The sequence below is a fragment of the Acipenser ruthenus genome, chromosome 1 (assembly GCF_902713425.1).
Source record: "Acipenser ruthenus chromosome 1, fAciRut3.2 maternal haplotype, whole genome shotgun sequence".
Classification (NCBI taxonomy): domain Eukaryota; kingdom Metazoa; phylum Chordata; class Actinopteri; order Acipenseriformes; family Acipenseridae; genus Acipenser; species Acipenser ruthenus.
In genome coordinates, this window is record NC_081189.1 from 75,999,326 (window position 1) to 76,021,393 (window position 22,068).

At 36.5% G+C, this 22,068-nt stretch overlaps 1 protein-coding gene across 12 annotated transcripts in view; it reads left to right on the forward strand.

Moving 5' to 3' along the window:
- The first annotated feature begins 255 nt into the window (after positions 1–255).
- Positions 256–22,068, forward strand: part of LOC117420917 (ELAV-like protein 2) — a 76,236-nt gene continuing 54,423 nt past the window's right edge. For 2 of the 12 annotated variants that reach the window (XM_034034677.3, XM_059029931.1), the window contains exons 1-3: positions 2,313–2,560; positions 4,569–4,665; positions 5,899–5,992. Coding sequence is in view for 2 of the 12 variants with exons in the window: in XM_059029906.1 (XP_058885889.1) it covers positions 568–635 (68 nt within the window). In the remaining 10 variants the exon portion in view is untranslated. Of the gene's footprint in view, positions 636–2,312; positions 2,561–4,568; positions 4,666–5,898; positions 5,993–22,068 lie in introns of those variants that run through there. The other 10 variants (XM_059029928.1, XM_059029938.1, XM_059029906.1 and 7 more) reach the window with 8 other exon arrangements.

Consider the following 22,068-nt stretch of genomic DNA (forward strand, 5'->3'; position numbering starts at 1 on the left):
ATGATTGACAAAACAACCAAACCAATCGCATTTTGGGGCTGTTGGAGAAGACGAATCCAAAAGTCATCATACAACCAATCGATGGAGTCCTTCATATAAACAGGCTGGATCGATCGATCCCTAGGCGTATACTTCCGCGTACATGCGTGCTCTCAGAATTTGTAATAAGACTGAAAGGATGCTGCACTGTTAGTGCGGAGAGGTATAGCTCTGCTGTGATACGGCCCTATAAATTTACGGGCAGGACCACCTTCCATTTAAAGACAACCTCCTCCTTACTTCAGATCTTACTTAGTGATGTCGCCTGTTTGTACTGTGAACCTGTAGAGAGAGAGAGAGAGGCAGAAGCCGGCTCTTTTTTTTACCTTCTTTGATTCTTCTTTTGTTTCTTCAGTTGTTACCTTTCCCTTTTATGTTAGTATTGTTGTTATTAAGAAACACTAGTGTTTTATTTTTAGTGAATGTTTTTTTTTTCTTATACTTTCTAATTTTTTTGTTTGCGACAATATCAAGTTTACGGAGTCGATCTTGCAAAGGCTTGATGCAAATAGCATTTTTCAGTTGTGTATGAGATTAAGTGGCATTTGTGACTTTAGCTCTCCTAGTAAGGACGTCTTTAACTTTCTATATAAACGGTAAGGACACCTCATTAAATGTTTCTTTGTTTTTATTGCTAGTTAGACATCTACTTTGTAATAAGATGACACTGACTCAAATCTGTAGCCTACATGTATTATATGTTGGCATGTTTAAATTAAACACAATTACATATATGTATTTTTGTGTGATGCTAATACTTCCAGATGAAACAGTTACTTTTGATATGGTATGTAAAAATTCTGCACCAAAGTACAGTATGCATGCATTAACACACTCGTTAGTATAATTGTCACAGCGTGAGACGTACCCTGCATATACAGCAATAGAAACGCGTTAAGGATGCTATAGGTAGTTTTTAGTGATGTTGCATGTGCTGGGAATTGAACCAGTAAGATCAACGGATTGCTTTATTTGAGGCTTTGCTTCCATACACACTGTATAGGGTTTAAAGCGATAGCTTTACAAAAGATAGCAGAATCTGACAAGATTCGATTAATATAAATCTACACAGAGACTGTAGTAATTGTATTATCTTGGTAATATTGACAGACAACTTTCTCAGCTGTTTCAGAGCAGTATTGCAGGAATGAAACAGACATTACAATGGGTGGGTGTGTGTGATACCTTGCAGAAAAGAATAAGTACGTGCCTTCCTACCTAAATGCAAACTCAATGGGAAGGAGCCCGTATCAACATATAGTGACATTGTACCACATTTTCTGGTTTACTATAGGAGTTAGGTTTGAATTGGTGTGGTTACAGTATGTAGAATAACATTGTGTGAATTAGGCAATAGTGGGATTCTTAAAGTATTTGCCATGGTTTGTCTTTCTATTAAGCATAGCTTAAAAACAAAGAAAAGAACATGTACTATTGAGAAAATAACTAATCGGCCTGGTGCATGGATATTTTTGTTAGTTACCTCAGTGACACGTCAGTTTTGTGAAGGGTGCAGCACTACTTCTATAGAGCTACTCTACCCACCTACCGCAGGACAGTAGATTAGAGTTGCGGTAGTTGCTCATTGCAAATAGCCTAATATTACACGTGTGTCTATACATTATATGCCCATTTACTGTAAAATAAATAAATAAATAAATACAAATATCGATGTTAATCTGTGTATGGAGGTTGTACCTTTGTAACGACAAGTGGCAAGTAGCGTGTGTGCATGCAATGAGCAGGGACTGGGTAATGTATTTCTAAATCACCATCGACAAGATAAAGTCCAGACTTCTAAAGTATTTTTTTTTTCTAGGTGTATATAAGCCCTTTTGTGACGTTTTATTATACTGCAATTTGCAACTTAATTTAAACTTCAGAAAACAATTAGAAAACCATTCTTTTTTTTTTTTTCAATTGATGGATTGTTTAGAGTGGCAAAATGCAACACCGCGTCTTAATTAAAATTTAGCGACTCTAAATTGTCTAGGATTATATTTTCTTTCTTTTTTTTATATAGCGGAATTCGGCAAACCATGCACTTTAAAATATTTGCTTCCAGATCAATTTCTTTTACCGGTACTATTTGAATTTGGATTTAAAGCTTGAAGATGTTTGGTAATGTGGAAAAAGCGTAACTATTGTGAGACAGTATTACTACGATAAATTTGCGTAACTTCAACCGACATAAGAACGGCATAATTTCCTTACCTCTCATTGTGTGTGTGTGTGTGTGTGTGTGTGTGTTTTAAACGCCAACACATGCATATTGTTAAGTTCGACGATTGGTGTGCTAGAAATAGAACACTTCCATTTGGAACGTTCTCGTTTGTAGCATGATTGGCTGCCTAGAATGTCAATTAATACAGCTAGTTTCCCGCCAGTGGGCCCCCGGTTCATTGCAGACGATTTAGGGTTCGCGCAAGAGTTGGAAGGGGAACGGAGCTGGGTTACAGGTAGTTTTAATAAACTACAGTAACAAAACGAGACAACTACAAATCTGCATTTATCAGTTAAGGTATGCAACATTATTATTTGTAATACTACACGACGTGTATAGGACACGCCCGACTTACCTGGGTTATACTTGGCTGTTGTGTAGTGTTATAATTTAAATGCATTTTTTTTTTAAGTTGTAAAACGAACGTAAAGTTAAAGCTTGGTCTAAATGTACGTGGACATGCGATGTAATAATGTATTGCTTGAAACATAATTTGTTAGTGTGCATGGGTTTAAATAAAACAAAACGGGAGACATTTTATTCAGTCAGGCTTGGAAAGGACAGGCCTGTAAATAGACAGAGTAAGTTTTTATTTTGGAAGGCATGCTGTTGGACATAGAATATTTAATTCCCTGTTGTAAAAACGAATACAAGCTTACAGTAGTTAATACAATGCTTTGTGTGGGGTTTGAATTTCCCAACTTGTTTAGGCAAACCACATTTAATCGAACATTCTGAAGTGTAAGATATACATATGTATTTAAAGAATTTATATATATATATATATATATATATATATATATATATATATATATATAATGTGTGTGTGTTTAGTTTTGCTCAAAGCCAATTGCCCGACGTTTCGATATATTTAACATACCTTTGTCAAGGGAAAGTGTTTGAAAACAAACATTGGAGGTATTTCTAGGCTTTTGATGCCATGGTAACCACACATTCAATTCTCTTTAAATCTAATATATATATATATATATATATATATATATATATATATATATATATATATATATATATATATATATATATATATATATATATATATATATAATATGTATGTATATATATATATATATAATATGTATGTATGTGTGTATATATATATATATATATATATGTGTGTATATATATGTATATATATATGTGTGTATATATATGTATATATATATATATGTATATATATGTGTATATATATATATATGTGTGTATATATGTATGTATGTGTGTGTGTATATATATATATATATATATATATATATATATATATATATATATATATATATATATATATATAATGTGTGTGTTAATGAGTTAAATATAATTCCTTTTTAGTCATTAGCCTTCACAGTTTGTCTGGTGTTTGTTAAGCAAAGTTCTTTCCAGTCTTTATTCAAAAGGAAACACCAAATAATTTAACTTTCCTTTGTGAATGGTGACCTTGCTCGTTTAGCACGTGTAATGGTGATCTGGATGTGTGCGTCAGTACTGCTAGTATTGTGATTAATAGGTGTGCTACAGGGGTGCACGTACCCGTTTATAATGTAATTGAAACTTGTATGTTATATTTTTTTGACGTCTCAATTTTAAACTGTCTAAATCAGAGGTACCGATAGTTGCCAGCAGAGTTAAATAATCACGTAATCGGGGTGAGGGCGCGGTTACACAGTCTCCTCCTAAACGAGTCACGTGACGATTTTGTTTCGGTATTCAGTGACCAGATTAACAACTAATGTGTGCGTTTTTTTTATTGGTATGTAATCGTAATGATACTTATTGCTTTTGTTATTTATCTTTGGATGATTTGGATTACATTGATCTGCGTGTGACTTTAAATACGTAACATTTACAGTAAAATGAAATATGGGTGAATTACTGTGTGTTAAACCACTGTTTACATATTTGAGTAAGTTGGTATTTCAATTATATTGGAAAACACGAACCTAATTTGAATAAATTAACTCATTTCGTCTCACTCCAATAGTGCTAGTTGTTTTGACAACTTGTTAATAAACCTTTTTTTTGGGGGGGGGGGGGGGGTTGCCATGACAGTACCACCAATCTGCTACAGCGAGTAAGTGATTGTTCTAATTGGCTGCCCTTTCTCAAACGGGTTGCTCGTTAAGACTTAATTGGCAGGTTGCAGTTTAAGCAAGTATAAGCATTCAGTGTCAACTTAAATTTAGATGTGTTTTAAACAACATATTTAAGATGCCTTAATCACGTTTTCATTGTATGAAGTCTTGTGTGTGCAATACATTAAATTTACTACTTTTTGTTTTATTTTCCATAGCATTGTGACTGGCTATTGTACAACATTAACACAATATCACGTTGACAAACAAAAGTAGTGGTAGACGGCTGCTTCTGCTGTGAAATCCATTTGATAGGTAAGGTAACCGCTTGTTTAGTGCAACATACATTTTGTTATAAATCTTTCTAATAACTGTAGTCAAGTAATTGGCAAAGCTTTTTAAAGTACATTAAACAAATTGATTTATATTCATGCAGCTAGCAATATACAGTAAACAAAAAAAACATAATGCTTTAACCATGATTGCATTGTACAGTATCTGTAGATTTCTGGTGTATTGTGTGTAGGCCTACATTTATTACAAAAGCAGATAAGAATTGGCAAGTGCTGCAGATTGCAGAAACCAAAATGCTCATTCCTCGGTGGCCTCCTAGGAATGGTGCTCAAATCAGTGTTTGAGAGTTTTTAATGGGGAAATTAGCTCTCCTTTTTTCTTTTTTTTGATTTGCTATTTGTGAAGGCATTTGTTTCTTGTTTTGTTCCATGCAGACCTCCTACTTTATCAATTAAGTGTCAAATGTGCATGTATTAATAATGGACAAATCAATTTGAGGATTAGGCCTATATTTAAACCAGTCTGTTGGAAGCTACAAATATTGCCGCGTTTTAATGTCACCCTACACTTTAACCTCTGACCTTTTGTGTATAGGGAGGCAACTGTCTGCATTTCACACTTTTTAAATGTGTATATAAACAGCTTAGACAAATAACACTAACATGTACCACTAAGCTGGAGATATGAGGAAAACTTTGTACTTAAGTTTTGCCATTATTGAATGGACATCCATTGGATGAGGTGATGCTGTTTTCATGATGGACTGATGGCAATAACTTCTTGTAAGAGTAGACATACCAAGAGTATGAAAGTAACATTTCTTTTAGTTATTTTTTTTATCCCAGTCATGCATAATTACTGTTAGTCTTGAAATAACATAATGGCTGTCTATAGAGATGAGACCAGTGCCCAGTTAAGTTGTGAATAACAATCACTTGCAAGTAGTGTTTCTGTCCATGTGTTTTTTTAGGAACCTAGGTGCCAGAATTTAAGTATTTCCAACACCATTACTAGTAAATATGTAATGTTAAACTGCTTGTACAGTGAAGATCAGTTATGTATTGTACGGCAAAATGTAAGTAGCACGAATAAGTGTTTGTTGCTTTATTTAGCTGTACTGTACTATTACCTTGTTTTTCCTTTCTTCTACGGAGTAATAGTATTTGTAATAGTGTAACTTGACACAGTGTGTCCCGCAAATTCAATGCCCTTTATCTGTTTGTACACTGGGAGGCTTTTTTTTCTGTTGTCAAGATGCAGACAATTGGTGGACTGTCAACCAGCGTGAATCTTTGATAAATCTGCTGGTGACTTCTTTAGCCAGACGGTACCAGATTTATTTTATAGGGTAAGTGTTGCGTTTCAGGGATTATGTTTTAATTATTGTAAGAAATAACCCACGACAGGGGGTGTGATAAGACAATTCTTACCGCACGCCCTGGGTGCATTGAGGCTTGTGTCTTCAACCACCCAGGAAGTGCGGTAAGAATTGTCTTGCCGTACACCCTGTCGTGGGTTATTTCGCGTATATATATATATTTTTTTAATAATTGCACTGTAGCTTTAAGGAAAATAAATCGTGCATCCTTCCACTGAGAAAATAGTCCCTGAAGACTTTGATTGTAACACATTTTGTTCTTTTATTTGCCATAAACATTACATTGAATATTGGTATTTATAAAATGGCTTGGATAAATTAAGTGCTGTGATTGGCTGAACAAGATCACATGACTGTGCAGTAATAATTCTTACTGCACGGCTATGACATCATAGACCAGCTTACTTAGCTGATCTATTAATATTACTACGCCATAATAGTAACAATTAATGTCAACATATAACTGAAACATTTAAATCACTCGATCTGTTTGTTTTGTCAAAGAATTACAGAAAAATTGGCGCATACTGTGGTATTTATTTAGAACAAAGAAAACTCCAGAGGCAAGCAGTAGCACTATTCAAAAGCCATCTGAGAAATCCCCACGCAAGTCTCGCTCAGCATGTGTGTGTGTGTAGATATAGATATATATGTATTTTAATATTAGGGCTGTTAAACGATTACTTATTTTTTTAATCTCACGATTTAAAAAATTAATCTTGGTTTTAATCGCATATTAAATTGTTACAATTACTACATCCATTGAATTTTAATTTGTTTTTATTACTGATGCTATTTTTATTATCCTTAACTGTAAATAAGTGTTTAAAAATGTATTTATTTAACCAGGAAATTTACCCACTGAGACCACCACAAATGTACTAGGGGCAATAATTTAGAAATTACGAATACAACCAGCACAGTAAAATGTGCGGTTCAAGCTTGATCAGCAGCATACAGAGATCAGAAAACATAATACATAGGATATCTATTTTTAAATGTGATTGAACTGAAATTTAGTTTTTTTTTTTTTAAAATAATTATAAATATGTAGCTATAGTAAGCACTTCTAGGAAATGAACTGTTAATTGTGAAGAGAACATACTAAAAAAAGTCATCATATCCAAAAACTGCAAACTAACAATTGTTAGGCTTTACAGACTATGCGCAAAAAGAGCAACGTAGCCTAACTTGTTTATTATCATGATCATACTTCGCTTGATATGGGCTTGCAGCGATCCTGCATTTCTGTTGAAATTGGTGGGTTTAATTTGTCTGTAGCAGAAGAGCTGCTAGTGTATTTTGAGACATGAAGGCGTGTTCAGCACACAGCAGACTAGATATACTTGTGTGTGATACTGGAACTCGCTTTGACAGTAGACAAGTAAGCGTCTTTCTGTCCAGTGAGCCGTCAAAAAAAAAAAAAAAAAAAATCCCATTAATTTTTAGTGCTTTGCTCCATTAAGCGGTTCAGTGACTAACTTTCTATTTAAACAGTAACTGCACTCGAACACTCAATACAATGTTGCCGTGGCCGGGATTGAAGTACGGTGTAATGAAAGGCTCAATACACAGCAATGCAATTAACACTAGTTAAAATTAATCTCTAAAAACATTTACGCGTTAATCGCAGAAGTTAACTGTGATTGACAGCCCTAATTATAATATATTAAACTTACTAGCAAGTATGCAATGTTTAAATTAGACACAACAGATACATCTCGCCACTACCCTCCAATTTCAGAAACATTTAAAACCAAATTAAAATATCTCCTGCTCTCTGCTGATACAACCGTTGGGCTTTTAAACAAGGTCGGGTTCGGCATAGAATTCTATTGTTCGCTGTGGAAGGAAAGGACTGTGCAAAAAAACACAGAAGTCGTTTAGTCCACATCTAATGTTGGTTTACAATATAGGGAAATTATGCCAGTTACCGGCATTCGGTGTGTAAAAATGAAAACGGCCTCAAATTATTGGTCAGCTTCTCTTGAAGACCGCCCTACAGGAACATAGGGGCAGTTTGGAGACTACAAAAAAATAATTAAATGTAGGCTAGGTAGTTTTAGTTTTGTGTTTTATTCTCTATTAAATTATATTCATGGGGGGGCATACGGTTTATTTTTTTAAATATGGAAGTTAGTAGGTTCATGTTGCTGCAGAGCCATGAATGGATAAGTTCAACACCAACTCTAAATAAAATGTTATTGCTATAAACACTGGTAATCTGAAGCAGTGGTATTTCAAAATAACAAAAGCATGTTTTGTACCTCAGTGAAGTAGGCTAGAATATATATTTTTTATATATATATAATAGTTTGAAATACATTTTCAGCTTTCATATTGAAGCTTGATGTAGGCGACTACTCATTCGATCAAACCAAGTAGGGATTTGCTTGCATCGTTTAAGACGTTTTTCAAGTCAAGTAAGCTTATCAGATGACAGTAGTTGCAGTCCTTCTTTCGCAGCCAGTGTCATTTTCCTTTAAAGGCACGTACATGAAATCGTAAGGTAATTAATGTAGTGTTGCTTTCATTACTCTCCTCGTCGTTCTGCAGTGTCGGCCCACTAGTAGTAAACTAGTGCTTCTGACGTGGCATGTATTTTCAACTGTTTTAATTGGGGAATACTTGCCTGCAAAACAGTGCTGTACTTGCTTTTCTTTAATACTTTCCTTTTAAAGTACATGTGGAAATTCTAGGAGTAACACTGTGAAGATATGCCATTGGTACTGGTTGTGCCATTTGGTGCTACTTGCATGGATTTGTAATAAATGTGTGCTTAGTAAGTACATATTGAACATTTTAAGCTGAAACATAAAAAGCGGGGTGGGGGAAGGATGCAAGCATGCAGATTTGAGGTAATCTACTACACTGCAGCAAAATTGACAAATACTTGCTTGTTTTTTATATTAATTGTGGAATATAACAGCCTTTTATTTGAGTGTAACAGTGGCTCGCAAATGACTTTGGGAACGCTCGTGCTTATGACTTCATTGGACATCCTAGATTGCTGTAGCCAGTGCTGTACCATATCGCCTTTTCTGTACTGAACTACATACAGTTCTAGCAGTATACTTTTTATTTTTATTTTTTAAATTGACAGCTACCAGTAAGCCATGGATACCTTGCATAATTTGAATGTTGGAAGTTCCTGTGTCAGTTCAGGTATTTCTGGTGTGTACCTCTTATTGTTTTTGTTATTGTATAGCATTTTCATGAAGCGTATGTTTACCTTTTTGAAGGCTGTGAGATGATCGTATAAATGCAGCCCTGTCAGTAGACTGCTTGCTTAGCTGGTGGGCTGCGTAGAATTGCTTTTATACTACTATATAAAACACTGCCGTCTGCACTGCGTTCAATTGTAACCATCTTTAGTACCGGGCACCGTAAAAGCCACCTATGACTTGTATTAAAAGTACAGACTCGGGGACTTTCCAAAAACATTCAGTGTGTGTATGCAGTACTCCTAGCCGGAACGATGATCGCCTGAAGTTAAACCTGTCCTGTGACAGAGTTCACAGCTTAGGTTTTGCTTTGTCTATTGCTGTGTCATTGTAGCAGCTAGACTTATTGGTGCAGTGTGGGTTTTTTGTTTTGGCCATATAATCATACACACACAGTGCCTTGCAAAAGTATTTAGACCCCTGACCAATTCTCTCATTACTGAATTACAAATGATACATTGAAATTTCGTTCTGTTTGATATTTTAAACCACTGAAACTCAAATTCAGTTATTGTAAGGTGACATTGGTTTTATGTTGGGGAAATATTTAAGAAATAAAAAACTGAAATATCTTGCTTGCATAAGTATTCAACCCCCACACATTAATATGTGGTAGAGCCACCTTTTGCTGCAATAACAGCTTTAAGTCTTTTGGGGTAAGTATGTACCAGCTTTGCACACAGTGTCGGAGTGATTTTGGCCCTTTCTTCTTGGCAGATTTGCTCCAGGTTGTTCAGGTTGGTTGGACGACGCTTGTGGACCGCAATTTTCAAATAGCGACACAGATTCTCAATGGGATTGAGATCAGGACTTTGACTGGGCCACTGTAGGATATTCACCTTTTTGTTCTTGAGCCACTCCAATGTTGCTTTGGCCTTGTGCTTGGGGATCATTGTCCTGCTGAAAGGTGAATTTCCTCCCAAGCTTCAGTTTTTTTTTTTTTAGCGGACTGAAGCAAGTTCTCTTGCAGTATTTCCCTGTATTTTGTGCCATCCATTCTTCCTTCAATTAACAAGATGCCCAGTCCCTGCTGATGAGAAGCATCCCCACAGCATGATGCTGCCACCACCATACTTCACTGTAGGGATGGTGTGTCTTGAGGCATGGTCAGTGTTAGGTTTGCGCCACACATGGCGCTTTGGGTTTTGGCCAAAAAGCTCTATCTTGGTCTCATCTGACCACAAAACCTTTTCCCACATCGCAGCTGGGTCACTCATGCTTTCTGGCAAACTCTAGACATGCTTTCAGATGGTACTTTTTGAGTAACGGCTTCTTTCTTGCCATCCTCCCATACAGGCCAGTGTTATACAGAGCTCTTGATATGGTTGACTGGCGCACCATTACTCCACTCCCAGCCACTGAACTCTGTAGCTCCTTCAAAGTGATTGTTGGCCTCTCTGTGGCTTCTCTCACAAGTCTCCTTTGAGCGCTGAGTTTTGAGGTACGACCTTTTCTTGGCAGTGCCTGGGTGGTGTGATGCAGCTTCCACTTCCTGATTTATTGATCCAACTGTGCTCGCTGGGATATCCAAACACTTGGATATTATTTTGTACCCTTTCCCTAATCTATGCATTTGTATTACTTTATCTCTAACTTCTGTAGAATGCTCTTTGGTCTTCATTTTCCTTCAGATTCACAGCCTGACCAATGATCCTTCAACAGTGGGGTTTAATCCAGAAAATGTGACAGCAACTTTAATGGTTCACAGGTGGAGGCCAATGGTAAGGTAATTGTGTCCTTGTTAGGGCAATTTCTTTCATCTGTGTAAACTGGGAGCTTCCACAGCACAGGGGTTGAATACTTATGCAAGCAAGATATTTCAGTTTATTTTTAAATATTTCCCACCATAAAACCAATGTCACCTTACAATAATTGATTTTGAGTTTCAGTGTTTTAAAATAAAATATCAAACAGAACGGAATTTCAATGTACCATTTGTAATTCAGTAATATGAGAATTGGTCAGGGGTCCGAATGCTTTTGCAAGGCACTGTGTGTGTGTGTATATATATATATATATATATATATATATATATATATATTAGTACTGTGCAAAAGTTTTAGGCAGGTGTGAAAAAATGCTGTAAAGTAAGAATGCTTTCAAAAATAGACATGTTAATAGTTTATATTTATCAATTAACTAAATGCAAAGTGAGTGAACAGAAGAAATCTAAATCAAATCCATATTTGGTGTGACCACCCTTTGCCTTCAAAACAGCATCAATTCTTCTAGGTACACTTGCACAGTCAGGGATTTTGTAGGCATATAGGCAGGAGTATGATTAAACAATTATACCAAACGGGTGCTAATGATCATCAATTCAATATGTAGGTTGAAACACAATCATTAACTGAAACAGCTGTGTAGGAGGAATAAAACTGGGTGAGGAACAGCCAAACTCGGCTAACAAGGTGAGGTTGCTGAAGACAGTTTACTGTCAAAAGTCATACACCATGGCAAGACTGAGCACAGCAACAAGACACAAGGTAGTTATACTGCATAAGCAAGGTCTCTCCCAGGCAGGAATTTCAAGGCAGACAGGGGTTTCCAGATGTGCTGTCCAAGCTCTTTTGAAGAAGCACAAAGAAACGGGCAACGTTGAGGACCGTAGACGCAGTGGTCGGCCAAGGAAACTTACTGCAGCAGATGAAAGACCCATCATGCTTACTTCCCTTCGCAATCGGAAGATGTCTAGCAGTGCCATCAGCTCAGAATTGGCAGAAAACAGTGGGACCCTGGTACACCCATCTACTGTCCAGAGAAGTCTGGTCAGAAGTGGCCTTCATGGAAGACTTGCGGCCAAAAAGCCATACATCCGACGTGGAAACAAGGCCAAGCGACTCAACTATGCACGAAAACACAGGAACTGGGGTGCAGAAAAATGGCAGCAGGTGCTCTGGACTGATGAGTCAAAATGTGAAATATTTGGCTGTAGAGGTTGGTGGAGCATGGTGGAGGTTCCTTGCAAGTTTGGGGCTGCATTTCTGCAAATGGAGTTTGGGATTTGGTCAGAATTAATGGTCTCCTCAATGCTGAGAAGTACAGGCAGATACTTATCCATCATGCAATACCATCAGGGAGGCATCTGATTGGCCCCGAATTTATTCTGCAACATGACAACGACCCCAAAAAGTCATTAAGAACTATCTTCACCGTAAAGAACAAGGAGTCCTGGAAGTGATGGTATGGCCCCCGCAGAGCCCTGATCTCAACATAGAGTCTGTCTGGGATTACATGAAGAGAGAGAGAGAAGCAACTGAGGCTGCCTAAATCCACAGAACTGTGGTTAGTTCTCCAAGATGTTTGGGCCAACCTACCTGCCGAGTTCCTTCAAAAACTGTGTGCAAGTGTACCTAGAAGAATTGATGCTGTTTTGAAGGCAAAGGGTGGTCACACCAAATATTGATTTGATGTAGATTTTTCTTCTGTTCACTCACTTTGCATTTTGTTAATTGATAAATATAAACTATTAACATGTCTATTTTTGAAAGCATTCTTACTTTACAGCATTTTCAAACCTGCCTAAAACTTTTGCACAGTACTGTGTGTGTGTGTGTAATATATATATATATATATATATATATATTTTATAGGGAAATGGTTTTTTTTTTTTTTTACATATTCTCATCTCTACCACATAGTATGCCTGATCCTGTTGCAACTTGCATAATATGGAAGGAAATTGTGGCCTTTCATTTGTTACATGCATGCAGTACAATCTATCAAGTCATTAAACATATATGAATGAAAGCTGTGAAAAACGGGCAGAAATAGGGCTGAGTGTAAAGAGCTAAAAAAAAAAAAAAAAAAATGGAGTGCTGGTTAAAGAAACACCTTTCTGCTGCATGCAAAAACCGGTGTGACTGATGCAGTAAAATAGCGTGGTGTGTTTTTTTTTTTTTTTTTTTTTTTGGGCCCCCCCCCCCCCCCCCCGGTTGGCTGCAGCATAGGGGGGAAATCCCTGCAGCACAATTAAATTAAAGCCCTGAAATATATACTGACTTATTTAATGTAATTGTCAAACAAATATTTTAAATTGCCTTTTTTTTTTTTTTTTTTTTTTTTTTTAAAAAAGGTTTTTGGTTAAACTACCAGAAATTGTATTTTGCTCTGTCATATTAGTTGCTAATGTTCACTAAATGCTTGTATTTAGCATGCTTTCTTGAACTCTTGTATTAAGGCTGTGTTCACAGTGGGTCAGGTTTAGAGAGTTTGGTCCTCGCTCTGTACGGTTTGGTGTGAACAAGAAACTCCGCTTGGAGGAATGAAACGTATAGAGTCCAGCTAAAGAGGTGGTCTTGGTCCTTTTGCATATAGGAAACTAACTCTACAAGTTAGCCTACTTTTAAATATACTTTTAAAGAAATGTTCCTTTTTCAGTGCATTATTATAATTGTACCAAGTACAATTAATAAGCAAAACTTGGGAGTTACTCAAATATAAAAATAGCTTCTGCATGGTTTTTTTTTTTTGCCCCCAATCTTGCTCCAAGCATTCAACTCCTAATGTCAGCTTGTCCCATGATGGCTAACTGGAACACTGCTACACCTGCTTTTTTTTTTTTTTTTTTTTTTTAGCTCCGATACAGCTCCTGAGCGGCCAGCCGTGGAGCTTGCCAAAGCATTTTAACGCCACGACCTGTCCCATGGCAGTTTTATACTGCAATTTTTACAGGACCTATTTGAGGGGAACCATTTAATTTTTTATTTGGCAGCCATTTTGGCTTGTCATATTAAAATTGTTTCCCCAGGAGCTTATTTCTTGGCGGGGCAATTTGTAAAGGGAGCTCTTGTCCCTTGTTGGAGGCTTTATGTAGTGCTTCAAGCACTTGTAAAGCCCCACTTTGAGCTCTTGCATTCAGCGGCGCTGAAATATTTATTATAGGAAGCAGCTTTTTTACTTGTAATCGTATCCGCTAAGCAGGTGGGTGAGATGTAAGCATTTTTGATTTCGAAAGACGGCTTAATTTTTGCAGAAGCCAGGGTGAAAGTTACGCTTTGTGCCAATCCTGCTTTTTCACATCTTATGACAGATGGAGACTATTGCCCGGTGGCAGGGCCGCCGAGAGCTGTCCTGGTCCCCGGGGAATTATTGGTATGTCCCGCTGCACCCCCATGGTACTACATTCGCCCGACTGTAGTCTAAACCAAGCAATGATACTTGGAGTCTTTAGTGTCTGATCATTTCAACTGATACAGTATTTTGATAATGAGTTTTAAAGGAAACTGTCAACGACACGTACAAGTTTCAATATCTCAATCTGCAGCAGGATAGTTTACTCACTCTTTCAAAGTAGTTTAAGTTATTTACAGTATTCAAACTTTTTTTAGGTAAGCGAATAACTTTTTTTTGTACAAACTCCACACGTAGTAGTCATTAATTGGAAGCTTGCTTAACCTCTAACAAACGTGTTTAGCATAAACTACATTTTAATGGTGTTGCTATACACTATTTTATTTATCCCGTGCCAAAAATAAATCCCTTCTCTGCTCTTAACTAATAACCAGTATTGGTAAATATTTGTATTTTAAGCAGTATAACCGATCATTCTCCAATTGTTTACCACCAGCTGAAGCAAATACTTTATTTTACACAATACAATTTTTTCTAACAAACTGCTGCACACAATTTTTTGAACAAATTATAGATCTTAATAGAATAATTCATACTGTGGTATATATTGTGCAACTTTAGGGTTCTTTTTTAAAGTTGAAGTCTTCAAAAAAATATATATATTATGCTTTTTTGTTCAGCTTTTTGGTATAGTAAAATGTGAAAGTTCAAATCATTGTGTGAAAGGAAGCGTTTGACAGCGCCTGGATACACAATCATTACACAACAGAAGCACATCGGCTCAGTGTGCAGTACGGGAGTTTCTTTTTAATGTGGTGTTGGGAACGCAAAGGGTCTTGTGCAGGGCTAGTTTTAAAAAAATTTATATACAAAAATAAAAAGTTCCCTCTTCATTAGGTGAGGCTTTGGGCCCCAGGGAAATTTCCCTGTCCTCCCTGCCCTCTCGGTGGGCCTGCCCGGTGGTGCAAGGATGTTGTGGCAATAGTTAAGTCTATTCCTCCTATGATGTCGTTTTAACCATTCCCAGGCCATAATTTCCAACCACTGACTCATGTACATATTAGGGCTGCTCTGATTTTTAATAAATTGGATGGATTTTAATCAACTAAAGAGTTGATTGCAGATTAATTAATTTTAATTGTGCAGTTCTACTTTTGTATATAAAATCACCCAATAGAAGATCCTGCATTTTCTCTGCGGCAGTCCAATCATAATTGAGCTGAGGCGGGACAAACAGTTGTCTTGTAGGTTTAACCAGTGGGAGAGTAAGATTTGCCCCTTGTTATACAGGTGTCCATTCATGGGTGAGCAGAGGCGGGACATAATTGGTAGTTTTGTCAAGAATTCTCGCAACGTACTCTATGTATATGCTCTGAGCACACTCTTAAACTCGGGAGACGTTCACATTTAACGAATCGGAGCAGTAGTAGTGATCTTTTCGGTTTATTAAATGCTTATGTTAAAAATTGGACTGGTTGGTTGTGCAGACCACCATAAATCCCAAGTAAAAAGCAGTCTGGGAGATCCAGTGCTTTACAGGTTTAACAGCATTAGTACTTCAATACAGTAATACAAATATGGTTAATTATATGCATAAAGCTAAACGCCTACCACTAAATTCTAGAACATTCAATATATATGACTCAAGACTAAAACATAATTTCTATACCTTATAGCAGTGCGTCAATATAAAAGATAAAAAATATATGCTTACCTTCCAGTATATGGAAGTGTAGTGTAGGATATATTGAAAAATTGTAGTTAGCAAGTTGAGCGATACTTGACTGGGGTTTTACCTAGGTTTTTATAGGATTTTCCCTCCATTGAATACATTAGGTCCCAAGTAAATCTTATCACTCGACCTTGACATTTCTTATCTAACTTAATGGTACATTCTAGAAGGATCTGTTCAACTCCTTTTTCAAAACTGATTGAATAACTATTTGCTGAAAAATATTGGAACATGATTTCATCGCTTTTTCCAACTCGTCCTTTTTCTAAAGTCAGGTGGATCAAAGTTCGCAGAATCTTTGCTATAATATAATACAAGTATATATGAGATGTGTTTTAATATGCAACACCAGCTCTATTTGATTATATTAAGGAGAGTCCAATTATGTCCCTCTTAGCCACATATTAAATTACCTTTTTTAGTATTGTTAATGGGTAAGTTTACCTTCATATACAAATGTGTGTTATTGGGACAAACTGTAGGTGTTTATCATAAGCCTTTGAATAAGACCACTAAGCATAGTGTCAAGTCCAGTTATTTGCATTTAAATTCAAACTATAATAAACATGTTAAGTACAACAGCCTTATTTAACTGTTCCATTCTCACACTATGCCTGACCTCTCTCTGTTTCTAAAAGTTGCCTGCTCAAGCAGGATTCGGACACTCTGTTTACGTGCCAAGACTATTGTTTTGATTTAATATGAAACACCATTATAAGCACTTCTCCAAATTCATTGCATTAAATCAGTTTTCTCCCAACGAAAGTCACTACTTATTGCGAAGAACTGTGACTGGACACAACTCCCCTAATTTGTGGAATTCTCCCTTCTGTCAACAAATGATTTTATAACATGTAGTTCTAATTCGGTTACTTCAGTATAACAGTTGCTAATTTTACTGAATTAAGGCTGCCCCGTTTCTCTGTTCATACAAAATCCAGTTGAAACAACAGGTTTTAAGACAACCTTTGCTTTTTGCCAGTTTTAGGGTTGATTTAATGAGACATGAAGCAAAGAAAGTAAAGTAACGAAAGAAGCTACTTTCTCAGAACTGGAATGTGTTAAGGCCTTATGATATGAGCCTGCCGAGTTTGACTCCTTCCAGCATGTGCTTTCATAGACTGCACACAACATATATACAGGCCTTCTGCAGATCTGCTAAAAATATTTTCTAAAACATTAGTCATTACAATATTTGTTGCAGTTTCACAAATGTTCAATTTGTTTCCCAAAGATTGGTCTCCTTCCAGTAGCTGACAGTCTTGGGTCAGTTTTCTGCTCCAGGTGTGGATGATGGTCTTTAAGTCATACCTGCAAAAACTTAAATCTTGTTAGCTGGGCTCCCATCTCTACATTCTCATACCCATTATCAGTGGGCGAACACATTAACTGAATCTGGGTCCATCAAAGAACCGCACAGCCTTGCAACTGAGGCCTTCCATGCAAAAGGATCTAATGACTTATAGCTCAAAAGGGACGTGCCAGAACTGTGACAGTTTAACCAATTGGCAAATCAAGTCTGCCCTGGTTTCATAGCGGTCTAATCATTAGTGAGCAGAGGTGGGACAAATGTTAAGGTAGGGTGTAAGCATAGCAAATATTTGCGTGATATTGCTTAGTTAAGAATTATATGGAGTACTTAAAAGTAATATTTCAAATTGTTTTACAAATTTGTCAAGTAGGGATGGGTCAGTGTAGTCGAATACATGCACCCTGCTCGTTCATGTGAATGAGATTGGCATATTAAACGCAAGGACCATAATTAATCATGCAATGCTTGTAACAACAAAGTTCTATAGTAAACGTATTCTGTTTTGAAATTGTTGCCTTGTTTTCAGCTAATGCTAACAGATCCCCCGCTTGAGTTCCCCTGTAATGACTGCACACAGCCGCTGTTGCTAGGCAGCCATGAAACAGCTTCCGCGTGCACGGCACCGGCTAACTTGTTTTTAAATTTGTAAACAAATGGATATAGCAAGTGCTAAAAAGGAAGCTTAACTTTTTAGTAACATTGAAATTAGAATGCTAATTTAGTTATGTTGACATACTAATGTAAAGACATACGAAATGCCAAGCAGAACAATGCAATGACTAATGAGAACAGCGTGGAAGTAGTGTGTGTTTTTATTTATTTTAACGCTGTGGACTGCAGTACAATGTAAAACATCTACTGTTGACTTTGTGAATGGATGGAGTAACATCAACATTTGCACTGAACATTAACGGTACAACCAGGTATGTTCCTTGTTTTTAATTTACTTTTATTCAGTAACCTGTAACTTGAACAAAAATCTCGTCATGGACATTGTTTGTACACTTCGTGCTCTGAACTTAAACTGTAGCGTATTATACTTTATGCTGTCTGCTGTAATACACATACATATTTGCCTTTTCTTTTTCAGGTGTTTAAATACACAAATGTTGGCCCCTGTGTATTGGAATAGGAAACTATTAGAAATTCCCATCCCTAGTCATAAGACAACCGAGACATTGTAGTAGATTTGGTTACAAATCAAATTCCAAGAAATTTCTTGCAGTATACACCAGAAATACCTGAACTGATTAAGGCACCAATTCAAATAGAGGTAATTATGTGGAATTACTTTCTCTGATTTCTGACTGACAGCATGTTAATATAATTAGGTTTTTAAATGTACATAAGGTTAAAGCTTATTTTCAGGACATTTTTGGGCAAAAGCCCTTCAGCTGTTTTAAAAAGAAAAGTAAACACAGTGCAATAAACTTGTTCAAGAATTGCAGTTATACAAAAACCCTGTGGATGGCGTCATGATTGTTAGAATAGAATGTTCATTCCCAGAGGTTCCGAAGTTCCCAGTTTGAAGATAATCTCTCGCTCCTTTTGTTTCCGAGCAACATTTGTTCCATAGCACTGATTGATCATACAGACTGTGATGTCTTCAGCAGTGTGGTCATTGGAATGCGGGATTTAGCTTTAGTGATGATATTGTCCGGAAAGCCACAATTTCCAAAAAACACACACACGTGAGTCTTAACATTTATGAATGCAAGATATACTATTTCCTGTTTCTGGGTGGAAATTTGTTACTGATTGAATGAACTGTTTTAAATCCTCACTGGAGCTGGTGGAAATTCCAAAGATGTCATCAATGTACCTAAGATATAGTTTAGGTGTGTTTCCATTGTATTGCTGGGACAGGAACAGGCTCTTTAATGGTGGTCCACTATGAAAGGCGCTATATAAAATAGATTTGATTTGTTACACTTGGGCGGCCTGGATTGTGTGGTTTGTGGATTTTCAGAAGTAAAAACGACTGCAACAGGGGTTTTCCACTTAGATTATGTGAAGATGTGAGTAACAAATTGTTTGTTACAGTGGCCTGTAAACCAATGAGAGATTTGCAGTTAGTGTAGAAATTAGTGTCAAAGTTGTTGGGCTTTTGTATAGAAAAAAGCATTTAGCAGACCGGTTTGTAGAACACTTAAGCAATTGCATTAACACCACTGCATTTCCAGTAGCTCGTCGGTTCAAAAGTGATCACACTGCTGAAGACATCAGTCTGTGTGATCAATCAGTGTTGCTCTGAAACAAAAGGATCAAGAGTTTCTTCAAACTGGGAACTTTGGACCTCTGGGAATGAACATTTTATTCTAATCATGACACCATCCACAGAATTTTTGTATAATTGCAATTCTTGAACAAGTTTACTGCACGGTTTACTTTTTTTTAAACAGGATTTTGCCCGAAACATCCTTTTTTTTTTTTTTTTTTTTTTTTTTTTTTTTTTAACCTTTTAATTTTTTTAAACCCTTTTCTTTTCATATGCCTTCAATTTTGTACACTGCAGTGTGGTGGTTTTTAAATATATACAAGAAATGGGAGTAGAGCATACGAGAGGGTACACAGGATATGATTTTTCATTTTATAGCTGTTGCATGTTTTTAAATACATTTGTTAATCTGGTTAGAAAAATAAATGCCACTGAATGGAATAAAATGGTTAAGTAATACTTCGTGATGTTTGCTTACGAGACTTAACAATGATTGGTATGTAGGGTTTGTTGTATCAATATAAAAAAAAAAAAAACTTGAATACTGTGCTTGTATTTAGAAGGATTAGCAAAAGTGTCTCTGCAAACGTACATGGTTCTTCCTTTTTTTTTTTTTTTTAAATCCCACAATCGCAATCAAAATATCTATTGATGCCCCCCCCCCCCACTAAGATGATGGTGGTCCACTTTGAAAGGCGCTCTATATATATATATATATATATATATATATATATATATATATATAATCTATCTATATCTCTATCTGATGCCGTTTTGTTCATCACGGTTTTCTTTTGAGACTTCTCCAATCACATTATTTCTCATCTTGGTTTGACAAGTTTTCAAACTGTCTGGAAGTGAGTAGCCATCACACTGATGAATCTGTGAAATTGGCAGGGTATGGGATTTGTAGCTTTTAATGTGCGATTAACATTGGGCACCAATAAACTGCATTCCCAGTAGGGCTTTTAATTAAGCCTCCAAATAGTCGATTTAATTGGGCACACAAAATATCTATTCGTTCAAATAAATATTGATTGTACTGCCCACAATTATGTACTATTATGTTTAATAACTTATTAAACAATTGTGTAAGACTTTTAAAAATCTGTCAAATACATTTAACTATAATGAACATGTTGGTATTGAGAGACTACTGCCGGACTGCAGCTGTGTTTATTTTGACTTAATTTTTGCTCTGATTTGGTTTTTATGCAGATGTGAAACTAGTGCTTGTGTGTGTGTATGTGTGTATATATGTATATATATATATATATATATATATATATATATATATATATATATATATATATATATATATAAATAATATAAAGATGCCCCCACCCTTCTGCTCACACATTCATGGGGTTTCCATGTGGGTCAATTTTACACGTGAAATGGCGATGTGCGTGCATTTTTGGGAGAATTGCTCGGGTAAATGAGGTTTGTGGCCGAAAAACGGCCAAAAGAGAGGGATAGGGTAAATCTAATTTACTTGTGAAAATGACGACACACTGGAAATCCACGCCCAGTTTCATATGGAAACACGCATTTCATGTGTAAATGTTAATGAGCGTCTATTAACTATAAATACTGCAAGGGAGCAGGTCTACATCATATGGAAGGAAACATAAATGGATGGAGACACATATGGATCACATTAGTTTACTGTAAAGCTACGTCTTAGTTGGTGCTTTTCTTGGCGAGAGCCGAGTTCAAATCAACATGAAGTTTTAACATCTACTCTCGTGTAACGGAAATCATAAATGAACATATTGATTGCGTTTTGTATGTATCATTAGTATTTGACAACAGTAAATCCAACACAACTTAAAAGAAAGAGAATCATCTGACAGCACAAGCCTCCCCAGATCATTCCTGTCAAATTGAAACTGGCTACTGAGGTAAACTTCACGGTTGCCAAGTCTGCTTATAAGAAGAATTGAGCTTGTTTTTGAGTCGCTGGTTGGAACTTGCATAAACAACCCATACTCTAACAGGGGTCGCTTGTTTTGAAAGGCAGGGTCTTGTGGTGTGTTTTTTTTTCTTAGTTTTGTTTTTTCTTCCCGTGAGACTTGGCAACACTGGTAATCTTCCCTGTCTGTCACAGCAGGCAGTGCCAATTTTGGGAACTAACTAATGCTGCACTTCAGTCAGTTTCATTAGTATCCGCCACCTCCCTTTCAGGTGCCCACTACCGTATATATGCCAAGCGTGGTGTTGAATGCTTCCTCAGCAGCTGTCAGCCGTCTGGACAGGTAGACTTTCTAAGCCAGGATAGTATACACAGCAGCACCTGATCCCCCTATATGCTGTATTGCCTCAGTGAAAGGGAGATAGATAAATAAAACATCCTCTGCTGGTTTTCAGCCATGGTGATCTGCAATACCTGTTGGTCAGTTTTTTTTTTATACCTCCTGAGTTTATTTAATTAATGAGTTGTAAGATACATTAGTTGAAACAGTATTCACGACTAATGACATTTGA